General features: G+C 38.5%; 3 protein-coding genes across 3 annotated transcripts in view; 2 read left to right on the top strand and 1 right to left on the bottom strand.

The window, feature by feature from the left end:
* Nucleotides 1–4,218: 4,218 nt before the first annotated feature.
* On the top strand, nucleotides 4,219–5,379 carry LOC115439942 (transcription and mRNA export factor ENY2). Its single transcript, XM_030164027.2, has 3 exons — nucleotides 4,219–4,281; nucleotides 4,451–4,524; nucleotides 4,608–5,379. Exons 2-3 carry the CDS (start codon nucleotides 4,463–4,465, stop codon nucleotides 4,939–4,941), a joined length of 396 nt encoding a protein of 131 aa, XP_030019887.1. The 5' UTR covers nucleotides 4,219–4,281; nucleotides 4,451–4,462; the 3' UTR covers nucleotides 4,942–5,379.
* A 2,681-nt stretch (nucleotides 5,380–8,060) lies between these two features.
* Nucleotides 8,061–26,596, bottom strand: part of LOC115439940 (laminin subunit alpha-like) — an 89,013-nt gene continuing 70,477 nt past the window's right edge. The window contains 12 exon segments of the mRNA XM_037443756.1: nucleotides 8,061–8,820; nucleotides 9,148–9,379; nucleotides 9,612–9,773; nucleotides 19,307–19,546; nucleotides 20,739–20,908; nucleotides 21,844–22,050; nucleotides 22,592–22,687; nucleotides 23,091–23,323; nucleotides 23,931–24,069; nucleotides 24,770–24,950; nucleotides 25,611–25,934; nucleotides 26,269–26,482. Coding sequence (XP_037299653.1) covers nucleotides 8,558–8,820; nucleotides 9,148–9,379; nucleotides 9,612–9,773; nucleotides 19,307–19,546; nucleotides 20,739–20,908; nucleotides 21,844–22,050; nucleotides 22,592–22,687; nucleotides 23,091–23,323; nucleotides 23,931–24,069; nucleotides 24,770–24,950; nucleotides 25,611–25,934; nucleotides 26,269–26,482 — 2,461 coding nt within the window. The 3' untranslated portion in view covers nucleotides 8,061–8,557.
* Nucleotides 15,081–17,042, top strand: LOC115439941 (transcription and mRNA export factor ENY2). The gene is made up of 2 exons (XM_030164026.2): nucleotides 15,081–15,342; nucleotides 15,592–17,042. The coding sequence occupies exons 1-2, from the start codon at nucleotides 15,278–15,280 to the stop codon at nucleotides 15,908–15,910; spliced, it is 384 nt and encodes a 127-aa protein (XP_030019886.1). The 5' UTR covers nucleotides 15,081–15,277; the 3' UTR covers nucleotides 15,911–17,042.

Genomic DNA, 26,596 nt, shown 5'->3' with positions numbered 1-26,596 from the left:
AAGCATGTAAAAAATCTTCCGATTGGTCACTTTTTGTTGCCACCCCATCGCCACCTGATGCCACCTAATATCACCTGATGCCACCCAATGGCCACCTGATGCCATCCAATGTCGCCTTAGGCCACCCAATATCACCTGATGTCACCCAATGTCACCTGATGCTACCCAATATCATCTGATGCCACCCAATGATCTCTAATATCATCCAATGTCGGGACATCGTCCAAGTGGATGTTACGGGTAACATGCGAATGTCCGATATTATAAACAGAAAACTTCAAGTTGGTTAGGTGGGAACTCTGTAAACTATCGTGAAATAGCAAAACACCAGTAAAATATAAATATATTTTATCATATCGTGATTAGTACGTTATTAAAACGCATATTATATTTTCTATTATTGTAATTTTTATATCTAAGGATGCTGTGACATCTTGTCACACGGACATTTCAAAAAACGACTTATTACCAATTGGTAATAAGTTTGAGCACAAATTTGGTCTCGATATCCGGCCTATAAATATACAATTAATGTCTGATTACTGATATCATGTCTGTTTAAAAAATATATTTTGGACTCGTCTATAATTATTCAAAATAAAGTTGTTCCAGGCCACGTTACCTCTAAAAATCATGGTAACTTCAATTGCTATCTTCTCATTTATAATGCAGGTAGATAAGCGCGTCCTTGGTTGAAAACCTTGAATGTATTTATTCTTAACCGTGCAAATGTAAGAGGTAAATAGTAGATAGTAAACCTTGACCATAGGTAATTTTATTTGAAATATTTAGTAACAATTACTTACCTATTTTATCTAAACGAGTAAATAAAGCGATGAAAAGGATTAGCATTATTTTAATAGTATTTCCAATAGTTAAAGCGAAATTCGATGAGAACTAATTCCATATTGATAACGGAAGCCTCGAGCGGAGCCTTAGATATAACAAATACCTTTTTTTCCCCGAAGGGGTAGGCAGTGGCGTAAGTAACTATGCACTCACTATTCACAGTATGGTATTCTATGATGTGATAACGGCTAGCCTAATAATATATCGGGCACAAATTCTAGGCTCTGGGCTGATATCGAGGCAACCCAACCACTTTGGTGGTACATAACACGACGAAATTTAAATTTTATATCAGAGCCCTGCGTGGCATTGCGCAGCACTCGCCACCCTCACCCTTATGTCCAGTGATTACAGAATGTTGCTTGGTGGCAGAAATATTTGTGGCGGTATTTATCCAAGTGGATGAGACGATAGACCCACTGCCCAGTAGTTCAAACAGTATTCCGCTTTTTAATAAAAGCAACCTGAAACCTAAGCGAAGTCTTGTATTGTACTCAATTAAAAGAAGAAAAAGGAACGGTGCAAGAGATTGACAAATATGCACACGTAACTGAACTATATAGTGAAAAAAGATAAAAAACGTAAGTAATATATTAAAATTCATCCCGAACCTCCGCAGCAGGGCCGGATTGGAAGTTAGGGAACTTTGGACCAATTCTATTTTGGGGCCTGCCTAAATAATCAAATAATTTTGATCTTATAAAAACTGATAACGATGTAGCCTGTAGGTACAAGGTATAAAATAAAAAAATAATATAAAATATATATTTCTTTTAATTAAATGTGTCAGAGGCACACAAACAATTATTAGATATGAAATTATTGCAAAAGAAATCGGCTTAGAATAACACATACGAGTAAGTGTTAAATAATAAGTACAATAGACTCTTATAGACTTTTTTTAAATCGAAATATCTACTGTCTATATAGGGACTAGGGTCCCGTAAATCTACGGGGCCTAAGGCTACAGCCAATAAAGCCCCTACGTTGACCCGCGGCCGCTCTCCGGTATCCTCTAAAATAAATGCATATTTTATTTATGCGGTGTGACCCATAAACTCCTTGCTTGTTATGGTTGGCAGAAATTATATTCCTATTTGTTTACTTATCTATTGCCAACGTAGTTAAATGATACAATGAATGAGCTCGCAGGAACTAACGCAGTCATATTGATTTGAGAATTGATTTGATTATAATTTAAGACCCTTACAGGCCTTGCCTTGACACTCGTTCCATACATTTTCGGTATGCAAAGATTTACGTAAAATTTCTTTAAAACATCAATTTAGATCATTTTAAAAATTTTAATATGCCAAAATATTCGTTATTGAATACTTAGCCTATTTAATAGTGTTAGTTGCAAATTAAAATGATGTGTAGGTACTTTAGCAAGAGATGCACATAAATCTTTTTATTATGACACAAAAGCAAAATTATACAAATATTAAAACTACCAAGATTAAGATAACATATTGTAGATATACATATATGATGTTTATTTTTTTTTATATCATTATTAAAAAAATCTAATAGATACTTATAGCTTCTAAAAGTATAGTTAGGGCGCCATTGTGATGGAGTATCTCAAAACGTCTCATCCCAGAGATGTGTCGTTAAAAGGTTCAATGAGAACACGCGGTAACACACTAGACAGTGCAACGGGTGTTGATCCTGAGAAATGTAAAGCTGCCGGTTCAAGTTTCTCACAGACACAAATAGGTATTGTAGTCGCCGTAGATTTGGGATATCCACCGAGGCAATTCTTGTGCTCACGGTCTCCACAACGAAGAATGCACGCCGTCGCACGGGGGGACATACGTCGCGGCCCTAGGCAAATCAAATGTGTATACCTCATTGTTGTAAATATATATAGAGGCCTATGAGGGACCCGCGAACATTTCCCTACCTTTTCCGCTCCGCCTATCCTAAGATGGTCAAGGAGAAGGCTCCTTCCTATTTTCTTCTTCCAATTTTCCACCAGAGCCCTGCAGTCGCCAAGCCGGGGGATTTTAGTATCCCATTCGCTTTTCCCCGCGGTGTTGACTGCGGGGTCTATATCTATATAAAAAAAGACATGGTTATTGTATGAGGTCGGGGGTGTCTGACTATTGAGTAACTAGTAATTATATTTACAAGTTATTTACTTACTCGAAATTTATAAAACACAGAAAAATACATCATAATATTTCTACATGTTATCTTATTTCGGTAGTTAATTTTATTTTTGTTATGTGGATATTATATCATTAATTTTACAATAAAAATGCTACTAAAATTGTTGATTCATGCATCTTTTCCTAAAGGAAATAAGATAATTTTAATTTGCAAACATCTAGGTATATGTACTCGTTTGCAAAAACATTATTATATAAACCATAAAATGAGGAATATTTTGGTATCTTAAAATTTTCAAATAGACCTAAAATTGATTATTGAAATAAATTATTCGTCAATCTTTGTATATTCCCGCCGTAACTCTGCGCCAAAAATGTACGTAACGAATACACAAAGCCGTTTGCTCGGAAGTGAGTAAGAAAATAATTTTGAAGAATTCTTTCTTCGTGCGTACTGTGTATTCTAAAGAATTCTAGGAATAAAGAAGTAAGTTGTGTCTCTTAGAGTTATAGTTTTATTAATTGTAGATTTTTATATAACCCTTATAATAAACACATTGCATAATATAAGAAAATAAGTTACGTTCAAAATTTTTCGTTTTTTGAATTGCATCAAGGATGAACAAATCAATACCACACGTCTCGCGCTTGCGCGTTTGATTCGGAGTGTCAATCAAAAATAAATGCCTGAAATTGCTCGGAATTAACGATGAAAAGAATTACTAGATTTTTTTGTCTCTTTTTGTTTTGTATCTACTATTTTTACTTGACACTGACAAAAACACCAAAAAATAAATGGTGGCACCCATAATTTAAAAGAAGAAGAAGAAGAAAGGTGAATACTGTAAGTAAAGTTAAGTACTAGTAAAATACATAATAATATTACGAAAGCGTAAGTTTATTTGTTTGTTTTTCCTGTCACGCAGCAACAAAACATAAGACTAACACATTTTTTTTAGTTTAAAAGTGTGGAGAATGACAATATTATAAGCAATTTTTAATTCAATAGCTGCTGGGTTTTTATTAGAATTTATTTCTATGTTGTTTATATTCGCAGTAAACAATATTCTTTATAATGTTACATTTTGAAATCATAAAATATTATAACCCTGCATGAAATTAAATAGGTATTAAAGGTATTATGAGAAGGGAAATAATTGAAATATTTTAAAATTAATTATTTTTATAGTTGTATCCGAGATTTATGCTCATCACGACAGGGAATTTGAAATATTGTTTCGGCAACACCAAGCGTACCGGTGCGGGGTGCCCGGCTGGCAGTTTAGCCGGTGCAGCTTGCAGCGACGGAAGTGTCATTGTAATTTAAATTAAAATAGTCTTGAAAGTTGAACACTAACCGATTAGCGAACTGACAGTGAGATTTCATTATTAACAGTTGTAACTTAAACTTCTTGTACTTAAACAGTATTAACCATTAACTTATTTTTGATAGTAATTGTAATAAGTGCTAATTTAAATATTTTCAGGACTACCCTGCCATGACAGTGCACAACAAAAATTCAAAGATGAAGCAGGTGGTTAGCGCCGCTGATCAAAAAAGGTATTTTTATAATTACTCTATACACGCTTTCGTTTACTTTTATTTATTTTGCGACAATTGTCTCACAAGTGTCCTGTTTGCAGACTCAGCGAATTCATGATGAAGCGATTGATTGAGTGCGGGTGGGAAGATCAGCTGGGAGAAATCTACCAGAAAATAATGGAAGAGAATGAAGGTACGACGCTCACGAATGAAATGCTGTTGGACGAGTTGAACGCCAGGGCGCCATTGGTGCCAGACTATGTCAAGATGGAACTGCTGGAGAAGATCGTGGAGTGCCGCGGCGGCGGGCCGTACATGCTGGACATCTACAGCACCCAACAGGGATTGCAGCTGGCGTTCAATGCAGTGGAAGTCCACAAGGGGGGCTCCTTCGACGTGTATGTGCGCGTCAATGTGAAGAGGGTCCCTGCCTAAGTCACGGTCCACAAAAAGATCATTAATGTTATTGCTTAATCAACCTGATATGTTGTTGTTTTGTTATAAATTTGTTTAGTTTTGCACCCAGCTAATATCTTATTGTTGTTTGGTATTGTGTTGGTTAAAAATTTAAGTACATTGATATGTACCCTGTTATTGTTTTGTAAGTTTTTTGCATTCAAGTCATGTTAATTCCATTAGTTATATTTTGCTATATCATAATTGTATAGTGATACTAAATTGTCGGAATTAATAATGCTGTAATTTAAGGAGTACTAGTTTTAAGTAAGTGGTAAAGGCAAGTAAGTCCTTTATCGGCCCGTGTAAACCTTAAAAAAGATGCACAACCGCCGTATTCTTAAGAACCATGTAATCTTTAAGCTAGTTGGATTTAATTGTAAACTTAATCTTAAAATAAAACATTAGTTAAGGAAACTGTGTTGTTTTATTTCATTAGTCGTCCACTGTGTTCCATACAATCTACTTTTGAATTGTTCAAGTGTACATAAGTTTGATGGTGCAGTCAATAATTTGAAACATGTTAGCATTAATACAGTTAATACAGTTCAAAGGTAGTAATGTGCGACAAGTGGTTTGACTTGTGTTCCCTCCTCACTTTTATGTTAGCAGTTTATTTTTATTTTTAAAGCTCTGATTCAAAATACATTTTTATAAGGACTACTAATGGTCCTATTTGAGTATAAAGTATTATACAACAAACATTTGGGTTAATACAGGTGTGTAGGTACACAAAAACACATCCATGAGCAAAGCAACTTATTTTTTGTTTGGACATTTTTTTATAATCAACATGGCCTGCTATAGCAGTGTGGCGGCGCACGCAGCGTCTTAACTTCTTAGTTATCCAACTTCTTAAGTTGCCAAATTATTGTAACACTTCTTTAACATCATTAGTTGTGTAGGATAATTAAGTTTTTATTATTACACCAAACAGACGATTAAATATACATAGACATATTTTAGACGTTATAACAGAGGTAGTCTCACACCAAAATTAACTACCCTATAATGTTCCATTTTCATGGAAATTGAACACACTATAATTTTGAGCCGGCTCATACCAAATGATATACATGGTCTAAAATAGAGCATACTTATAGTAGTATGTAGTTACGGTCAGGCCATACATTCGATTCTTAATTCGTGTATACATACATATTTTTCAGGCTAACTGCCTACCTTAGGCTATGCATGTAAGTACTTACAGGACATTTCAAACTATACAAAAAAACGAAAAAGAAACAAGTACAGTATCATTTATTTTAACACCTGTTTGATAGGATAGACGGAAGCATAACATAGACTCAACAATTTTTTTAGTTTTTATTTCTCTTATTTTAAATCAGTAGCTTATTACTTATTTTGGCTATCTCATTTTACGATTATAGTTTATTGTAATAGGTGCAAAAATGAGAGAAAGCAACAAAAATTACGAAACAACAAATCAAGCTCCAGTTTATGTACTTTATAACATTCTTAATTTGTCATAAAATTGCACGTAGCCAAATGGCTCAGGTCGCATTCCCGGGGGTTTATCGGGAGCCGAAATCAATAAATCGAGGGTCAGGACATGCGCAAGGCTGCCTGTCTGCACTAGACTTCAACACGTACCTATGTTTACGAACGTTTGGCTTTGCCCGGGCCGCCACCCTCGAACTGCATTACTATGTTATGTATTATTTTGTTTGTATTCCCTGTTACTTATCGGCAGACAGGATGTCGTTTCGTTTAGTCTACACAATATTTTTACTTCATCTCCTATGATTACAGAGGAATAAAATATTGTCAATATTATGTCTATATTGTAATGTTCATATGTCGTGTAAAAATGTAGAATTTAATTATTTTTAGAATGGTTTTGCCGCATTCTTAGTCGCTATTTACACACCATGCTATGGACCGCAGTGTGGCTGGTTAGCTCCAAGGCTGACTGTAGCTATTCGGGCATCAGGACCGGAAAACTTTTGGTCCCAGCTGTTGTTATTTTAACATAAGCAGCAGCACGTCGCTGGTGACGTTCCAAAGTCTGTAAACCAATAAGACCTCGACGCCCTCCCTAGGGCCTGGCCTTGGTGCGCCCTCCCCCAGCAAAACCTGTACTGGTTAGGCTTCATAATGTCGTTGACCCTCAGGGCGTCCTTCAGTGCGCAAGGTCTTCTCGAGCCTCTCCAACTAGAGACGAACAGCTAGTCATCGCGTAGTGAGAATTAACTTGTATGGAATGCCAGAGAAATCCGTAGTCATCACTCATGCGCCGAAGTTGGTCACTGTAAGGTTTCGGCCAGTCCGCTCAGTCAGTCCTGAACCGAGTGGTAGTAAAAGCACTTATCCCGCGAAAACAAACCAAGGCAATACTGACTGTAGTTATTTTCCACGTACCCTGAGTGACAGACTAAAAACAATACTTTCATGTCCTTATTTTAGATATGATAAGTTTTTAAACATTACTATACTAATACTGATATATAATATAAATAATACCTACTACTATAGTAGGTAGGTACTCATAGGTCGCCTTTTTATACTTGCACAGCAAATGACCCCGCTGCATCTCATGGTAAGTGGAGTAGGGTCCTACAGAATGTCATCATCCTGCCTCCTGAAGGTGAGCTCCACGCCATTTAGGAATGGGCATTGCGTTATAGTCTAGACCGTATAGAACTGCCTCGGTGGCGTAGTTGTATTCCACGTCCGGTAGAATAGCGCTCTGAGGTCCTGGGTTCGAATCCCGGGTCGGGCAAAGTGATATTTGGGTTTTTCTGCTCAGTATCAGCCCGGAGTCTGGAATTTGTGCCCGATATGGCGATAGGCTCGCCCCCTATCACATCATGGGACGGAACATACTTGGCGAAAAGTGGGTGCCCTAGTTGCGCCTCTGCATACCCCTTCGGGGATAAAATGCGTGATGTTATGTATGTATGTATGTATGTATTTATAAAGCATAGCAGCTGAGTGCAAACTAGAGGTAGGATTAGTATTTACTTATTGGCTGTGTAGATATATATATATAATGTAACTAGAATTAAATATAAGCAATGTACTAACAAAGCTATGAATTACTTAACATGGAAATAATGAGCTAAATAAAACAGCTGTTACAAACTATTGTTTTATTTGGTACAAAGTTAATAATACATGAGCCAAAATAATAATGCAAAGTGTAAGTGACAAGTATGTTAAAAACAAAATTTTCAGATAAAACAATTAAGTATTTTCAGTACATTTTCGATGCAAAGTTAATATGTATTCTTTACAATTATCATTAGTGTTGAAAAGTTGTAATGGTAGTTGGTAGTACGAATCCTCAAGTAACCATGTTATTGTAGATAAAATGGTCTATGTTGAGTAATGGCTTCGAAATCCAGGTTTATTAAGTTTTCTGCTTTAAAGTAAGTCAGGGTTGGCAACCGGAGTGATTATTAACAGTTCTTTTTATGGCCGCCTACTGTGCCTATTTTCGATAAAATCAAACATTCGAACAAGGTAAATAATTAATTGCCAACCAAATTTGGTGTAATCCGATGTCCCCAGTCACTTCGCCAGTATAGGACGTAGACTCAGAAAACAATATATATCTTAGTGAAATCGTTGTTTACTCAAGCGGGCACGCTCCGATATGAGTGTTCCTGCCCGCGGCCGTCATAGAGATCGGCACTGGCGTCTCCCCGATGACGATGTTGCGGATGCAGCCGGTGAACCCGTGCCGCGACCGCACGCCGCGCATCTTGCGCAGGGGCCGCTCGTGCCCGCCGACGTACAGCGCCGACCGCGTGTCCGTCGATGTGTACGCGCCTATGCCTGGCTTGGAGAAGTGCCCGTCCACGGCGACCGATACCACGTACAGAGATTTCACCACTGGAAATATGAAAGGGTTTCACAATTTCTTGAAATAGTAGCTCAAGGATTGAAGTAATACGTTTCGGTTAGAAATTGTCATAAAGGTATTTAATTTTAAGCTCACTAGATGTCGGTTGAAGTGAGCTGACCATAGTGCGACATCTATGATGTTATTGATTAAAGTGTCACTAGTTCTAAAAACTAGAAGTGGCTGATTATAAATCAGATTAGTGCATACTTAGTCCATATAATCATTGATTGGGGTTCAATCTTTCTCTGTACGAAATTTCATCAAAATCGGTCCGGTGTATTTATACTATAGATATAGTAAGATAACTAACTCACCATGTATCTTGTGCCAGTTGCCGTCGCACAGAGAGTACCGGTGGCCGAGCTTGTAGCTGGCGTGGAATGGCCCGTTGCCGTTCTCCACGTTGGCCACCACCTCGTTCTCCAGCATCTCCAGCACGAGGAAGTCCTTGCGGCCGTGCACGCTCATCAGTAGCCCGGTCGAGTTGCGCGGGCGCACCTCCATCGAGATCGACACCTCGTTGCCAACCTTGAAGTTCTCTATGAGCTGGAAATTAATTTTAATGGGTTTAAATAAATAAATGGTAATATTCTTTTTAGGTTACAAAAACGGTCCCGACGCTACCCGCCAGCGTAATTCTGACGAGTCATAATTTATATTATTTTAAAAGTCATCCCCCAAGACAAAAGTATCAATTACTTACTGAAGACTAAATTAATATCTAAAAAATAGGTATGCCAGCTCCGTTTTATCTGGTATTAGTCCAAAAGCTAGTTACCTTCAAGTAGTTGCTGTGAGTGTCATTCGAGGATCCGAAGTAGATGCCGTCCTCGATGTGGTCGATGCAGCGCAGCGCGTTAACCACGTCCGCGGTGCGCGTCACACGCTGCCCATTCATCAGAAGCCCGCGCAGGCACCCCTTGAAAGGCTGGTAGAAACCCTGCAAGAGAATAATAAAAATCATTTTTTTGGCACGATTAATATACGTAGAGCATATAGTTGCTAACAGATATCTATAGATATTCTTGGAATCAGCTAGTGTAAAAGGAATTTACACGAATGTTATCTTAGCATTGGCAAAATATCATTCAGCCGGCAACGCCACGGCACAGAAAAAACAATGGAAACCTGACTTGACCTGCTCATGTTTAACCATACTCCGCGTGGATGGATAGTCGTAAGTAAAGTGCTAGCGATTTACGATAATTATGTTAGACGAATCGCGATCTTCAATAAACGAATCCACGCGTTTTTCGAACTATCTCAAACATGAACCAATCAAATCAAAGGTATTTTTGACATGCTTGCAAATCAGCTATTTTGATTGGTTAAATTTCGGAATCGGATTGAAGATTAAGATTGGGATCGTTTATTGAAAACGGCTGTAAGACGAAGACATATAGCGTGAAAATATGCCAAAAAAACAATTCAAGTCGACACAGTCTAAATTACGTAACATAAAAAACGGGATCATCAGATTTAAGCAGTCCTTTACGCCAAGTCAAGACTACAAGCTACTGCGCTTTACAAACCGCAAATACTAGGAAGAAAGAGAGAATAGAATAGAAAGTATTTTGCGGCAGGCAGCTGCTTGGCTGTGCCTCTATAATAGCCAAAGACAATGGGCGAGACTGACCATTCACCAGGCTTGGGCAGGAATTCAATTACTGGTCATTAAAACACGACCACACAAGTTCCTAAAAATGTAATTTGTAATAGGGTAGTTTCTTATGTTTTAGTTTATTATGTTATATGTAACAGAAAATAATATGAAAAAGAAATTCTTCCGTGATATCAGCATCAAAGTTGGTTGAAAAGTAAAGCATTTATTTATATTTGAAATATTGTTGTGAGCAAAAATGGAAGCATAGTGGGGTTATTGCGCTGTCCTTTTCTCACTCACGCAGCGTTATGGCCGGTGGCACTAGGTGACGTCACATTTCAATGTTACTGTAATTTGACAGCGTCCCTTTCCACTAAAGTTCAAAGCTTAATAACTTATTGATTATTGCGTAGATTTTGAAAATATCTTTTTTCGATAGATTTTAATGATATTCCTATTTGGATAAATGTGTTTTAAAAAAAGGCAACTACCCTATTGGTATTTCTAATACTTAACACTAAGGCAGTAGGTAGTTAATAAAATAATTATGACTTCAAAATACATTTAGAGATCTCATTCATGTGTGCGTTCTGTTGAACATAATTATTAATTCACCAACAAGAGGCTGTTTGATAGTACATTTAAATATCTAGTGTTGATGAAAGGTAATGCTTCTTTTACTGATTAATAGACTGGGCTGGATTAGTTTTGTTCTATTTACATTATTTATTACTTAACAACTGACTTTATTTAGTAATTTTTATTTTATTATGAACAAGAATGTATAAATGCAGTAAAGTTAATAGTAAAAGAACGAAGAATAAAAAAGTGAATGTCCCAATTTCACTCCATTATGGTTTTAAATTGGTACAGTACACTACACAGTTAACAGATACACATAAGATGGAAAGAGAGAGTGAGAGCAGAAAGTCAAGATCAAAGTTTACAGTAGGCACAGTTTTCCAAAGCGATAGTACCAGGAGTTAACAATTAAGTAGCAGAGGTGTAAGGTATAGCGGTAGCGTAATGATAAATCGCCAGCTGTTGTGCGTGTACGCATACAGCGTTCAGTCGAGGACGAACCCAAATAGACGTCACACGCCTGGTAGCTGATGCGAACAAGTCAATCGTTTAAACTATAAAGAGAAGATGGGATTATGTATATAAACTCTTATTATAATATAATTTTTTATTTGTCTGTATATTTGTTACTTTTTTGTATATATTTTTGTTTTATTTTTAAGTTTTACAATATCATGACACCAACTTGGAATAGGCCAAAGATGGTTTGCGAGTGTTTTGATACGAGATGTATGATACGTTATTTTAGTTAAGGACTTGTCACTAGTCAACATTCCGGGCGATGAAATTACCGGGGAGTCGTAAGGGTTCTTCGTAGACCAATTCAGCCGAGGAATACGGTAGATCCTCTTTGAAGGCGTTTGGTATGCCAAGCAATATGAATGGTAACGCCTGTGTGGTCAGCCACCTATGATCCGCATGGCAAATGATGGCTGCTTTTCATAGTTCGTGAAATCTCTCGACTATGTCAATGCGAGGCCTCTAATGCTGTACTTCTCTTGGTTTGCAGTGATTTTAGGAGTTTGAAACCGATTGTTCTTGAAAGCTGCTGAAATAGTGCAATTCCAAACTGCGGCAGTGGGCCATGTCATGTCAGTTACGATGCCGGTAGGGCAACTGAATCGAGAAACCCAACTGGACAAAAAGGCTTTTGCTCGTTTCTTCCGTAACGCCGGTAGTAAGGCACCTTTCAAGTTCATCGTGTAAAGCGATCGACTGCTTGAGACAGTACAAATATTTGTAGGAAGATGGTAATGGAACAATGTGACAATAAATGTAGAGGCGTCAATGTAAACGGGGAATATCTGTCACATCGTCGCTTTACAGATTACATAATTTTGTTTGCTAACAACAGCGAGAATTTGCAGACCATGATAGAAGAGCTGTACTCCGCATCAATTAGTGTTGGTCTAAAAATAAATACTTCAAAAACCAAAATTATATGCCCCGATTCCGACACTCAATACCTGGTTGTGGGGGGCCAACGAATTATGAGAGTCGAGGAATACGTCTACTTGGGCCAAACTTTGAGTCTCGAGAAAAATTGACAAGACCGCGAGATCCAGCGTCGCATCCAAATAGGGTGGGGAGCTTTTGGCAAACTGTCCAATGTACTCAAAGCCAAGAAAGTGCCTCTAAACCTCAAACGCCGAATGTTCGAACAGTTCGTCCTCCCCGTCATGATATATGGTGCTGAAACCTGGTCGCTCACCAAACAACTGATTCATCGACTACAAGTTAACCAGAGGGCTATGGAGAGAGCTATGTGGGGTATTTCTGTTCGGAATATGGTGCAAAATACCGAGATCCGCAAGAGAACCAGTCTACGAGACGTAGCCGAAGTCATAGCTCGAAGGAAGTGGAAATGGGCAGGCTTCATAAGTCGCACATCAGATTGCCGATGGGGGAGGAAGGTACTAGAATGGAGGCCAAGAACTGGGCACAGGAACGTGGGGATGCAGCCGCGAAGATGGACCGACGATATCATTCGAACGGCCGGGAAAGACTGGATGCGGAAAGCCCAAGACTGCGCTAGTTGGCGAAATATGGAAGAGACCTCAGCATTGGGTAGATGAAGGCTGAAGAAGAAGAAGAATGGACCAATGAGGTCTAGGTAGACAAATTGAAATGGCAAGTGTTTCCATTGACCTTACTCCACTGCCATGCCAAAGATGCCCGAGAACACTCGCAGCAGCAGTCTTTTCTCATGAGGCGACACATATCGTTGTGCTACATCGGCGCTGGTGTTACCACTAGGGTGACGTACCGAGTGCAAGCTGTTGAATTCTTAATGATAAATTAGTTTTTCTTGAGACTCGCCGAGCTTCACCGCTCGGTGTCATAAAATGCGTGCCATTGCTGATCCTGGCTTAGAGGAGTTGTAGTGGTGGGTGTGAGGGCGGAAAAGTCTCTGTTGAATACTTGCTTTCTTGAGGATTAGGAGATGGAAGGCCTAGGAGTCGATGTACTAACATCTCAGTACAATTGTGTGCGTACGACTACCAGGAATTGTCATCTTAATTCATTAAATAATTACTGTTGAGAATTGTCTAAGTCAAAGTCATATTGGCATTATTAGTTTATGGATCTGATTTTTAGGCATTGGCTAAAACGTCTTAGTCTACCAGTGTCTCCAATTCTTCGATTCGGAAAACGATGTCTTTGTTCGCGATGTGTCCAATATCAGTTGTAAACTATAGCGACCGGCCACGCCCTTTCCAAAGGTTACCATATATACCCGGATATAGGTATATGCTGTGCGCTGCGTAAACTCTCCTACCACACCTAGGATTGACTGTTGCCGTCTGGTGTTACTGTTGGGTTATTTCCTTATTGGCAATATTACTTTGACAGATGAGTGGTTAGGACTTCTAATTATATATTTGAAGTTGTTGTCCCAGTAATGATGATCAGACGATGCTGTATGTAAATTGTGCCGACACATTATATTTAGAATACATGATTTTAAAACATTTCGTATTTTAAATACGTGCTAGATATGTTTTAATTTGTGTCTAAAAGTAATTGTTTTTTCCTAAAAAAATGCACTTTGGGCTGATCCGAGGCTTTTTGCCAACAAAATATCATCATAAAATAAGGAGTAAGTGGGTAGGCAATTTATTCCGTTATAAGCTCTGTACAATATAAAATTGTAAAAATGCAACGTAGTTATAACTCAATTTTCGATAACTTAATTTCAAAGCCTTGCAGATGCACTCCGTGAGAGCCGATCCATATTCCCGCGCTTGCGTAACGTGCGTATATTGGTGTTGTAAGTCAGAGGCAAATCCCTCAAATTTTGGGGAAAATATTATACGTCCAAAATTGTTAAATAAAAAGGTGTTAAACAGAGTCGTAGGTGTACCTACCCTCAAACATATGATCTTGCCTGAGGTATGCTACAACCATGATTTAATACACTTCCTTTGACTACTTTCTATCTTAGATTTTTTGTTTTATTAAATTGGTCAAATGTATCAAGATGTATCTTTAATATATTGATATACTTAATTATTATTACAATTCGTTTAGCTTTGATATCACGAAATTCGCGAGCACTTCCCAGGCAAAAGGGATAGTGTTTGATATCAATGGTTACCAAACAAAATCAATAAACAGTCACAATTGTATTTTCAAATCAATCCTGAAAATAACTCAATCAAAATTTCATCTGTTAGCATTTCATATAAATTTGGTTGCGACTGCCGATTATGCAGATAAAACTAATTATTTATGGTCAGTTCAGTTTACAAACGAAATATTGTAATATGCATAGGAAATTACACTTATTTCGATTTGCAATTACATCATTTTGCCTTCTTATATTTGCTTATGTATATGCTTAGAATGAGGAACTATTGCAGATTGTAACATTAAGTAATCATTCATATGTTTATTTCTTTTTTAATCAATAACGTCATCGATATATTCTTTAATGAATAATAACTACAAAAAATTGACAGATAAAATTGATTCAAATAAACTATATCGTTTGTCTAACCGGCAATTATTCACGAGTTTAGAGCGATCAGGGATATTTAAATAATGTGGGTAGGCAACACGAATTGCCACTTCCTCATAATTTCCGCAGTGTTCAGGAACTAGACGTCTGATTTTTATTACCGTTTTACATATTTTAAAGTGTAGAATATTAAGACTGAGTAAAATTTTAATAAAATAGTTTGTTTAGTACTTGAGGTGATATTGAATCTTTGTTAATATCAGTAATAGTACAAAGTACTTAACGCCGGTATATAGCCATGACGTTCAATAACGATGTTAGCACTCAATTCAAAGAAGAGTTTACCAGCGCGGATAGCAAAAGGTTAGTATTGTTATACAATTATTCGCTTTTTTTAAGTTCAGTCGCGTTTTTAGGTGCCGCACGGAGTGACTAAGCTAAGACTTTTTTTTTGGCCATCGCCGTTTTTTTTGTCACCCGACAAAGCATCTACGAGATCATAGAAATCCGAGAGATTTTTTTTTTTGCTCCGCCCAGGTTCTTGCGCTGGCTAAGGCCATCACTATTTAAGTCCTACCACAGACACTTGTCTCACAAGCATTCTGATTGCAGACTTGGCGAATTTCTTCTCCAACGTCTGACGGAATGCGGTTGGACAGACAAACTAGAAGAGGTCTATGCTCAGATCTTGAAGGAAACCAAAGGCATGAATTTACCGGAGAGCGTAATCCTGGGCAAATTGAACGCTCGCGCTGCGCCACTCATTCCGAAGTCGGTGAAGAGGGAATTCAGGGAAAAACTGAAGGCATACCGCGGCGGGCCGCGGGTAGTCAGCGCCCCGAACGCAAGTAACCAGTCTCACCCGCGGGAAAAGCCGCTGCGCGTGCAGATTAACATTCATTTAATGATCAAGAAAGTTCCCGAGACTTAAATATTTGCTGATAGCACTGACCATTGTCTATCGCTCAGCGAATACATTCCTCGTTTTAATATTTCTTTACAATTTGCCGATGAGTTGATTGTTCCTAAACTATTGTAGTTTGGTTTTAATGTGATAATTTGTTCCATTGAGATCAGGGATTAGTATTATAAGTTTCAGAGATACATTTTAAAGTGTGATATTTTTTGTAATAATTGTATTATTTTAAGTTTGGCTTTAAGCCGTGTGATGAAAGTTGAAAACTATTTGTATTTATAAATTTAAATTATAAATTTGCAGAAGCGATTGATTTAGGTATGTATTAAATTATAAAAGGTAATCATTTTGTCCAAAGGTTATTTTTTATGTCCATATTATATCGGCATATATTTTTAAACTATTACGTAATACGTTTACTTAACTTTTCTATAAGTGCCAATTTAATACTTATTCCTTTAAAATATACAATGGTCTTAAAACACAAACATATATACTCGAACCGTGTAATCATTGTAGGATAATCATTTTCTAATATGCTAGTTGTAAGATAGCAATGTTTTTCATTGCCCGTTCAAAGTTGATCTTTTATTCAAATATTTTGTAGAATGGTACGGCATTACGATTAATACATCATTGCCATGGAATCTTCCATTCGAGATGCATCTCATTTTCGGTCGATAATTATTGTCAAACATTTTTTAAATTTTTATGCAGTGTTGGATTAGTTAGGGGGCACATAGACCGCGGAGTAAGCGCAGCAGTGGTCTACAGCGCGGCACAGTTGCAAAAAGTGTCCTTTTTTATTGGACGCTGCACATGCGGGGCGGCACAAAGTAGGCTATACTTGGGGAAAGTATAAATCCGGCACTGGTTTTAGGTAGTGGAGTCTGGAAAACTCCATTTATATATTAATATTTTATTTATAAGTGAGGAAAAGGGTAAACTTCATTTTAAAGACTTGATTTACAAAATTTTAATATAAAACGCACAATGTGGCGTGCATTATTTTTAATCTTATACATTCTGCTCAAATACTGTCGAGCAATGTTTTTTTTATTAAGTAGTTAGAGTAGCTGAGTCACCCATTGTATTAGGGTATTCCAGTGAATAATCTTAAAACTTTTAATAAAATATTTAAAAGCAACTATTGGTGTTTCATTTCATTTTAATGGTGGCATTTGATTTTAACAAATATCCAAATATCAACACACGCAAACACATTTTCTTCTTTATTTCAGAATGTTAATTGGTAGGATTTAGGACTTTTATCACTTCTTTAGTAGAGAGCAAATGCAAAATTTACCTTATAAATTACTATGTTTGTAGATTTCATATCTTACTTCTTACTAATATTATTTATTTATTTATTTATTTCATTGGTACACCAACAGCATATATATATAAACAAAATTAAACTTCTAAAGACACAGAAATCATTAGTGGCTGATATATATGCCCATTACAGTTGATTTATTTATATAAAATATTATAAATTAAAATGTTTGTTAGAAGTACACACCGAAATAGTTTTAGAATTTGGATGAAATTTTTCACACGGGTAGACCATGTACTGGATTAACACACAGGCTTTTAATCCTGATTATTTGCTCCCGTGGGACACGATGGATTTTACCCGTTTTTTTTAATAGGCGGCGCTGGCGTTTTGTTTTTGGATTTTTTGTAGCGGAAAGAGTTTTTCATGGGACCAAAGCCGCGAACAACGCCTAGTAACAGAGATGTGTATAAACCAATTATCTGTTTCCTCTATTGTATCAATGTTACATATATTTTTAGAGAACTTAAAGAAACGAGTACATACGTATACAGGGTGTTTTTTTAAATTGAGCGCGAATGAATTATGATTATCAGCCATATTCGAAACTATAGCGAATAGCTTTTGCTTGCATTGACCGCAGAACTGATTTTGATGAATTTTGGTATAGTGACAGATACTATCTTGGAGAAGGGCCTTGGACATGCCTCCTTTTTGTTGCAAAAATAATACTCGAAGTCCGTGAATTAGGGGGTGAAAATTTGTATGACGAATCAAATATTTTTTTAAGTAAGGAGTGTAAAAATGAATATCTGTACTTTGAACAATAAATAAACAATATTTCTTCATTTACTACTAATCAGTGTAAAATAGCGAATTAAATTTTTTCAAGTACTAACTTACCTATTAATGTAAACTTGTATCATTATAATCTAACTATATTTACCGCTGACAGTGTAGATACAAGAGGCCTATACTCAACATTAAGTGGACATATAGGCTGAAGAAGAACTATTTATTCCAGTCAATTGCTCCTTTGAGAAATAATCTGATTTTTGAATAGATGGCCCTGGTTCAGTAGTGTTTAGGGACTTGTAGCGAAAGAGGCTTGTCACGTGGGCGCCGCGAGCAACACATACTTTAAGTATATTATATTGATAAAACGTTCTATATAAATAACTTTAATTTCTTTTTATTTCTTAAATTTTGAACAATGCTTACAGACTAATAAACTGAATAAATATATAATATCAAACATAATTATTGCCAATAACAAGCCTCAATATGTGAATATATACCAAATATGCACAAAGATTATTATATTTTTTATGATTTACTAACGGAAAAATATAATAAGCAAACATCTACAAAAGCGCTATATACAATGCGCACCAACGTCCTGGAGGTAATATTTAATTAATATTTTATTATTTTTATAGTTTTTCTTTCTAATAGAGAATATAGCAAATGTTACCATGATTGTGATTCAATTCCAAAACATGTATTTATTAGATCTGGTAAAACATATCGTCTTACATTGCCGAGATAAGCTTTGTCAATCGCCGACACTCATAATAATTCCAAAAATTTCTTCTTTTTAATTAATTTCACAAATCTCAAAACTCAACCAGTTTTACTGATTTGTATTATAAAAGAACATGCCATTGTCGATCGGGCTTACAGGAGTTACAGCAACGAGCTGGAAAAATAGCCTTTTATTTCCAATAACACGGGTGTTGGGACATACTACACTTGCGCAGCTATGTAAGTGCACGTGCGTAATTGTGTGAGAACGCTGTGTCACACCATACCTCCCATATAAAAGCAACGTACGCCTTTGTTTAATTAGTACGTCTTACGATTTGTTACTATTACCACCTAAGTACGCCACTGTGTATTAAACGTACTCTGAGTTGTGACTTCCATACATTTACCATAAAAAACACAGTAAACTCTACACGGGTTTTGTCGTGCTTAATGACAGTAGTACGTAGATAATAAGATTTCTAACAGGCCGGCATAATAATTCTCAATCTAATCTCTCGTCAATAGATACTCTCTCCGATCGCCATTCCACGTACCATCAGCGCACTCGACTTACTTTGCTAGTATACAAGTAAAAAATATTTACATACTTTGAGAGCCTTCGAGACTCTGCCGGTGACATGTCTCAGCCCGCCGTAGTAGTACGGCGGTTGGAGTGATGAAGGCGCGTTGCAGGTTACGCTGGTCTCTGCAACGTATTCCCCGTCGACGACCAGTTTACCGTGGCCGCCGTTGCGACTCAGCGTAGCCGTGTGCCACTCAGTATCGTTGTACACTTGAGTGGAGGATATCACTGCGGTGTCGCCGCCGCAGTTGAACGTGAAGTGCAGCTGTTTGGGGAAAATAATGGTATTAGTAAATTAGTTTTTGTGAACTTATCGTTCGCTTTAACGGTGAAGGAAAACATCGTGAGGAAACCTGCACATCTGAGAAGTTCTCTATAGGAATTTCGAAGGTGTGTGAAGTCTACCAATCCGCACTAGGCCAGCGTGGTGGTCTAAGGCCTAATCCCTCTCAGTAGTAGAGGAGGCCCGTGCTCAGCAGTGGGGAAGTATATAATACAGGGCTCATATTATTATTAAATTAGTCACAGACTCCAAAATTGGTTAAGAGTATACCTTATTTTTATGCGGGGATAAAACGCGTTATCGCTACTACTTGGGGGGTGAGTGGTGGATCTTAAGGCCCAATGTCGACACTTGAGAGCATCGTGCGATCAAGCGTTGACCGAGTCCCTAATCTTATGCGTAAACTGTAACTGTCGCAAAGACAGCGTCGCACATAGTATCACGTAGATGCTTGGATGAGTGTTAACTCACATACGTCACGTACCACATTAGTACATAAGCACCATTTGTACATAGAATAAACCAGACCTTATACCATCTCGTGTCTCATTACATCTTGCCATAAACTAATGGTAAATAAACCAAAATAACGCGGGCACCCCGCAAGGTATTCTAAAATTCTTGTGCGCTCGTTCTCCACACTGAACGCACGCCCATGCATAGAGGAACATTATGCCGCGGCCCTAGGCACATGATGTATTGTGTACACCTTATGGTTGCCAAATTCATATTAAAGCCTATAAGGTATCAAAAACGTTTCCTGGCCCTTCTCCCCTCCGCTCTTCCTAAGATGGTCTTTTCTCCATCCTAAACACTTCCTTCCCAAATATCCTACGAGCGCCTTTATTGAAAGACGGCTAGACCCCTGTCTAGCCGTTTTTCGCTATCCACCCCCTGGTGGATAGCGAAAAACAGAAAATTATCGTTTCAGGCGAAAAGCGAGATGAGAATGAGTTGTATAGATAGGTAATAAAACCGGCGTTCATTAGAGCAGAATAGAATCGCATATTTATAAGCTGTAATCACGCAGGGAGTATTCCTAATAGACGCAGTTTCGTAGCAAATGTATAGCAAATTAGTGCGACTGCATTCGTGATGTGTGGCTCCAAAAAGGGTTGATGTAGACACGTGCAAGACAGTCGGAGACTGAGACTAGAGAGAGTGAGAGTGTTACCTTAGCATCCTTCATATAAAAAGCTAGGAACTGCTGCGGGTTCGAAGCCTCGGAGTAGAACACTAGCCCGCCGTGTTTGTCAAACGTGCGGAAGGAGATCGTCAAGTCGAAGCCCTCCAACTGACGGCCTGGCAGCTTCGAGTACTCGATGCGGCTGTCGTTGCGGGTGCCTGTAGGTAGAGTCAATATAAGCTTTATAATAGAAAATAATTTTGTTTCTAGGTCCTTAGTAGGTACGCGTTACAAAACTGTTCTATATACCTACAACGATTGTATCGACATCGGTATTCGAACTGTGAATGAATTAACTTCTGTTAATTTTCAAAAGATTTAAATAGGTCAATAAAACAACGACTATTCATAATCTTCACCATGCAGAATATTTTCTTAATTTCTTTCGATGACTGTGAGTATTTCTAACACGATTAGACCGAAATTGGATCTTTTAAAGGGAACTTGCAGGGTCGCAGATCATAATTAATCTAAATAGTTTCAGCATGTTAGTAAAATGCGTCACAGCTCGATAAGAACAGCTGGTAAAAGTATTGCGTTTCTAAGAAGTATGAAATAACTTTAGAGGTTCCACTCACCAAACCTGTATCCGTTGGTAAAAGCATTGCGTTTTTAAGAAGCAAGTATGAGGTTTCATACTTACTTCTTGAATGTCGCAGTATCGAGCATAAATCCAAGTCTAGATAAATTACTTATTTTCCACTTGGGAATTGAACCGAAGACCTTACCAGTTTCACAGCCGCAGTACTAATGCGCCAATGACGAACTTACAATGGTTATCATGCGGCTGGCGATAGTATTTGTTTTTAAATATGCATTTATCTCAAGTGTATGCGCTGTTTATTTATCGTATATAACTGTTGCTACACAGTTGGGACTGTATTTACTAACACAAGTCAGACGATTTGGTAATTTACGAAATAGACGAAACTAAGTCCATCTGATACATATTAAGATCCTCCCCCAAGCTAACGGCTTTTAGCATTTGTTGCATTTTTGGCGCACAGGTTACAGCGAGAATATGCAAATATTAACTAATAATTTATATAAGATACAATTTCTCTGAAGTTGTTACTTTAGAGGTTCTACTCACCAAACCTGTATCCCTCCAGTGCGTCACCCACGCTGTACATCGGGTCGTAGGCCAGCGCGCACCCCGGCTCCGGCCTGGGCGGCGGCCGCTTCGTGGTAGTGGTGGTTGTAGTGGTGGTCGTGGAGGTGGTGGTGGTCTCCGGCGGCGGTGGTGGCGGCGACGTCTGTTGCGTCACCATCGGCGGGACTATCTCGTTGCTGAATTGTACTGGAAATAAGTCATTTGAATTATGCTTGGTTCTTATATGATTGTGATGTATGTGAACTCGGCCCGCTCATAGTAAGCCTGCGTGGTGGAGTGAGACTTAAACTCCTCCAAGGAGGCCCATGGCCAGCAGTGGGACAATATACAATGCTGGTATTATTATTTTGAAATTGTAATATATAATTGAAGCGGCGATATCCTAGTTGGTTGTGGAATGGACTACCGAGACGAATGTCCGCAGGTTCAAAACCCAAGGACACACACCTCTGAGTTTTCTAAAATGATGTGTGTATTGTTTGTGAATTATCGCTTACTTTAACAGTGAAGGAAAACATCGTGAGGAAACCTATACACATGAGAAAGTTTCTATAGAAATTCTGAGGGTGTGTGAAGTTTACCAATCCGCACTATGCCAGCGTGGTGGACTAAGGCCTAATCCCTCTCAGTAGTAGAGGAGGCCCGTGAACAGCAGTGGGCAAGTATATAATACAGGGCTGATATTATTATTATATATAATGTATAGTTACATTTAATAAGTATTTACTTTGGTTTGTGGTGAGGTCCGGCGCCGCCGTCGCCACCGGCGGTAGGGGCCTCGGAAGAACATCAGGACTGGTCGGAGCCGCCCATTTTGCTAATTCTGTAAATAATAATCGTAATAACATTACCGTTGTTAACCGTATTTTTTTTGTCCGTCACCTCACCCTTTGTATACTTCTCATTCTTATTTATTAATAAACTTAATGAAAGTTTACAGCACTTGGCCAAAACACTTGTATCTAACAATATAATCTAACTCTAAATTTAACAATATTAAGACAGCAATAACAATAAAATAAAATTCAAACAATTAACATAATAACTAAAACTATTTCCATTACTTATATTTAATTATTATTTATTATTTACATTATGTCACGCCGAATCCCAAACGGCGGCACATCGTGAAAGAATGCATAGCTGATTAAGTGTTGTTTATTCGCAGTAGCGGATCGAAGATTAAGATTATTCATTGAAATCGGCCGTCACTATGAGTTACTCACCAGGATTTACCCCACCGGTGGACGTGGTCTTACCACACCGGCCGAACGTGACGCTGTTGTTGGCGTACGGCTCCAGCAGGTTGAGAACGCGGCCGTTGATGGTGGCGTCGGCCACACAGCCGGCCAGCGGTCGCTTGGAGCCAAGCGAGCCGCCCACCACGTACCCGGGCTGCACGCCGCCCACGAACAGCACACCGTTCAGTATGTGTAAAGGCGCTGGGGCTGTGTCAGTGCTGTTGGTAGAAATGAAATAAAATAATTAATTCCGAATCCATACAATGTTAATTTTATATAGATTTAGCACATTTTTAAACTACCACTAGTTCGGGTAGCAGTATCGGTTGAAACTAAGTAGAAGAACGGGAAATAAATTCTAGTGTTGCTCTTTACCAAACAATTTCAAAGCTATAACGTAAGAACAAAGAAATACATTGAGTATTTTATTTTGTCAAACATACAAAACAGAAGAGTCATATTAAATAGTGGCAAAATATGGTTTGTTTTTATTCAATATAGAGTAAACTCCGCACGTTAAAATCCCAAGGGCACATACCTCTAACTTTTCTAACATTATTAGTGTATACTTTGTGAATTATCGCTTGCTTAAACGGTGAAAAAAAACATCGTGAGGAAACCTGCATACCTTAGAAATTCTCTATAGGATTTTTGAGGGTGTGTGAAGTCTACTAATCCGTACTAAACCAGCGTGTTGGACTAAGGCCTAATCCCTCTCAGTAGTAGACCCGTGTCCAGCAGTGAGGCAGTATATAATACTAATATTATATCATACATCCAATGCAGGGAAGCTTAGCGCAAAGCCCAGCTTAACAGAAAACCGACCTGAAGTAGTCGAAGTCGTCGACGACCAGCCGCAGCGCGTTGGCGTTGTGCGTGACGGTGACCACGTGCCACTGCGAGTCGTTGTACGTGCTCAGGCCCGTGTCGAGCTGCTCGCGCTGGCTCATCAGCACCAGCTTACCTGGTGGTGGGAGACAATTTCATAACCATCTGTATGTACTGCGTACTAGACTTGGTTCAGACATTCTGTGTTCAGTATTGAACCGTAATCCATTCAAACTGACTAGTGTGGTCAATATTGACTGCTTGTGGTTGTGTACGGAGTGACGCTCATGATATGAATCCCTCCTAGCCGAATTTCGACCACGGCGGCCAATCTCAACGGAGATTAGTCAGGTACGCAGGAGATATTATAGTTCACAAGCGTGTGCGCAATACACATGTGCACTCTCTGTTCCTTCACTCTCATAGTTCGGTGAGACGGCAATCCGACATGACCGGAGAGAGATCAGGCGCAGGACCAACAGCTTTACGTGCTTTCCGAGGCACGGGGGTATCAAACCGGTCACTTCCTGACTCCGAGTTGCGACTGAGTAATTTTTAAGATGGAAAAACCCAGTCACAATTATTTTGGCCCGACCCGGGATTCGAACCCAGGACCTCAGCGCGGCAGTCGTACTTGTACCGTGTACACTTACAACTACGCCACCGAGGCAGTCATGATATAAGAACTAAATAAGTAAAATTATTTGTTTTTCAAGTGAATAAATAGGTTATAACAGTGATGTTTTAACTATTTTAGTTCAGATTTTGAACAAATAGTTTATACGGACGTTCGTGTCTACACAACATACGTCAATGGTATCTACTATCTAGTTTACCTTTGACTAGCGAGAGTGATATGCTGTCGGCGGATGTTGTTTGCGTACGGCTGAGGTACACGAACAGCAGCCCGTCTGGCTGCGAGGTCTTGAACTTGAGCGTCAGCTGCAGGTGCTCGGTGGTGATGTCCACGAAGCGGAGGAAGCTGTCCGTGCCGTTCAGGGACACCAGTGACGCGAACTGGAACACAATTTAAACAAGTTTATTTGTATTGTAATGGCAAGGTTTGACTTGCTAGTCTATAGACTAGGTTTATCATATTTATCAAATACATTAACTCAGTATTCTTAACTGATCTTCAATGATTGCGTCAGTGAGCTCCTCAAAATAAAATAGCAAAATAAAAAAAAATGTTTAGCCAAAATATATAGCCACTCCAAAAACCACTACAATTAAAACGCTTGTTAAACTTTATTGACGATTTTACAAGGAATTATTAAGACAAAAGCAAAGGAATCTTTGCAATTCGTGTTTTTATGTTTATATGCTCAATGCATATTTATTTGGAGTCGGTACCTATTTTAACTTATTGCTATTTATTTTATCCTTTCTTATTAATAGCCATGTTCAATTTACGATCCCAACCGCAATAGCCATCCCTTTCCGAGAATGAACCAATCAGAATAACTCGTTCGAATGCGTGTCAAAAAAAACTTTGTTCTAATTAGTCCATTTTTGACATAGATTGAAAAAAGCGATTGGAATCGATTATTAAAAATGGCAGTATATCATATACAAAATTAAACTGTATTTTAAATTGTAGTGTTTTTTTAACAGTTCAGAAAAGTCTGTACACAAGTATAATCTCATAAGCGTCTGTTGTTATGTGACACAAGTTACCTGACACCCATAAGCCATGCCTATCGACTCCTGGTTCTCTGACAGGTCCACGTTCACACCGTTGATGCTGATCTGGCGCATGCAGCCGTCGAAGCCGCGGTTCGGCACCTGCAGTATGCCCTTATTGTTGCCACCGAAGTTCATTGCGTCCAGCGAGAGAATCTCCACGGAATCCGAGGATGACTCCGCCTTGAGTGCCTCGTCGTCGACTGTGAGCGAGCACTTGGCCAGGTACCGTCGCGCGTCCAGCTTGTGCCACTTGCCGTCGTTGTATGCCTTCCTGGTGCCTATGATGAGCAGCTCCTCAGGGTTTCCGAGAGACACCTGGAAAATAATTATTGGAATAATTTAAGGCATTCCTCTGTGACGGATGAGATATTTGACTCTAAAATTTGTAAAATTTTGAATTCTAAATGAACCTACAAAACTTATATATAATGATAAACTTCTCAACACAACAGATAAAAGACTACCCCCCTTATTCATAGACGTTATTCATTTAATCTTTGTTTTCCTCTTTTTCTCTATCAATTCTGAAAATATATAAGTGTCTCCAATCATTATTGAAAATATTGCCAATGACAGTCTTGGTCACTTGATAAATCAACTTAACTTATTGTCAAGCAATTATAATTATTACTTTAGTTATTAAACCAACCTGCAAGTACACCCTTCCATCCTGCATGAGCAGTGAGAAGAAGTGTCCGTTGTCGCCGACCAGGTAGATGAGGCCGTCGGCTGCGTAGGTCCTGAAGAACAGCAGTACTTGGTTCGCCTGGGTAGTGAGGTACCCGCGTCCGGCCATCGTGGCGTGCCCGCGCCCGTTGAACCTGTACTCCTGGGGGCCTGACTGCGACGTGATCAACTTGTCCCTGGAAGAATTTTCAAATGAGTGTTACGGGCAATGCTGCCTGTCTTGAGGGTCCTGAAGATGGTGGGGTTTTGGAACAACCCTTTTGTCAGGACGAATTACGCATCAAATAGCG

The sequence above is a fragment of the Manduca sexta genome, chromosome 27, assembly GCF_014839805.1.
Source record: "Manduca sexta isolate Smith_Timp_Sample1 chromosome 27, JHU_Msex_v1.0, whole genome shotgun sequence".
NCBI classification, from domain to species: domain Eukaryota; kingdom Metazoa; phylum Arthropoda; class Insecta; order Lepidoptera; family Sphingidae; genus Manduca; species Manduca sexta.
This window is presented reverse-complemented; position numbering and strand designations above follow the sequence as displayed.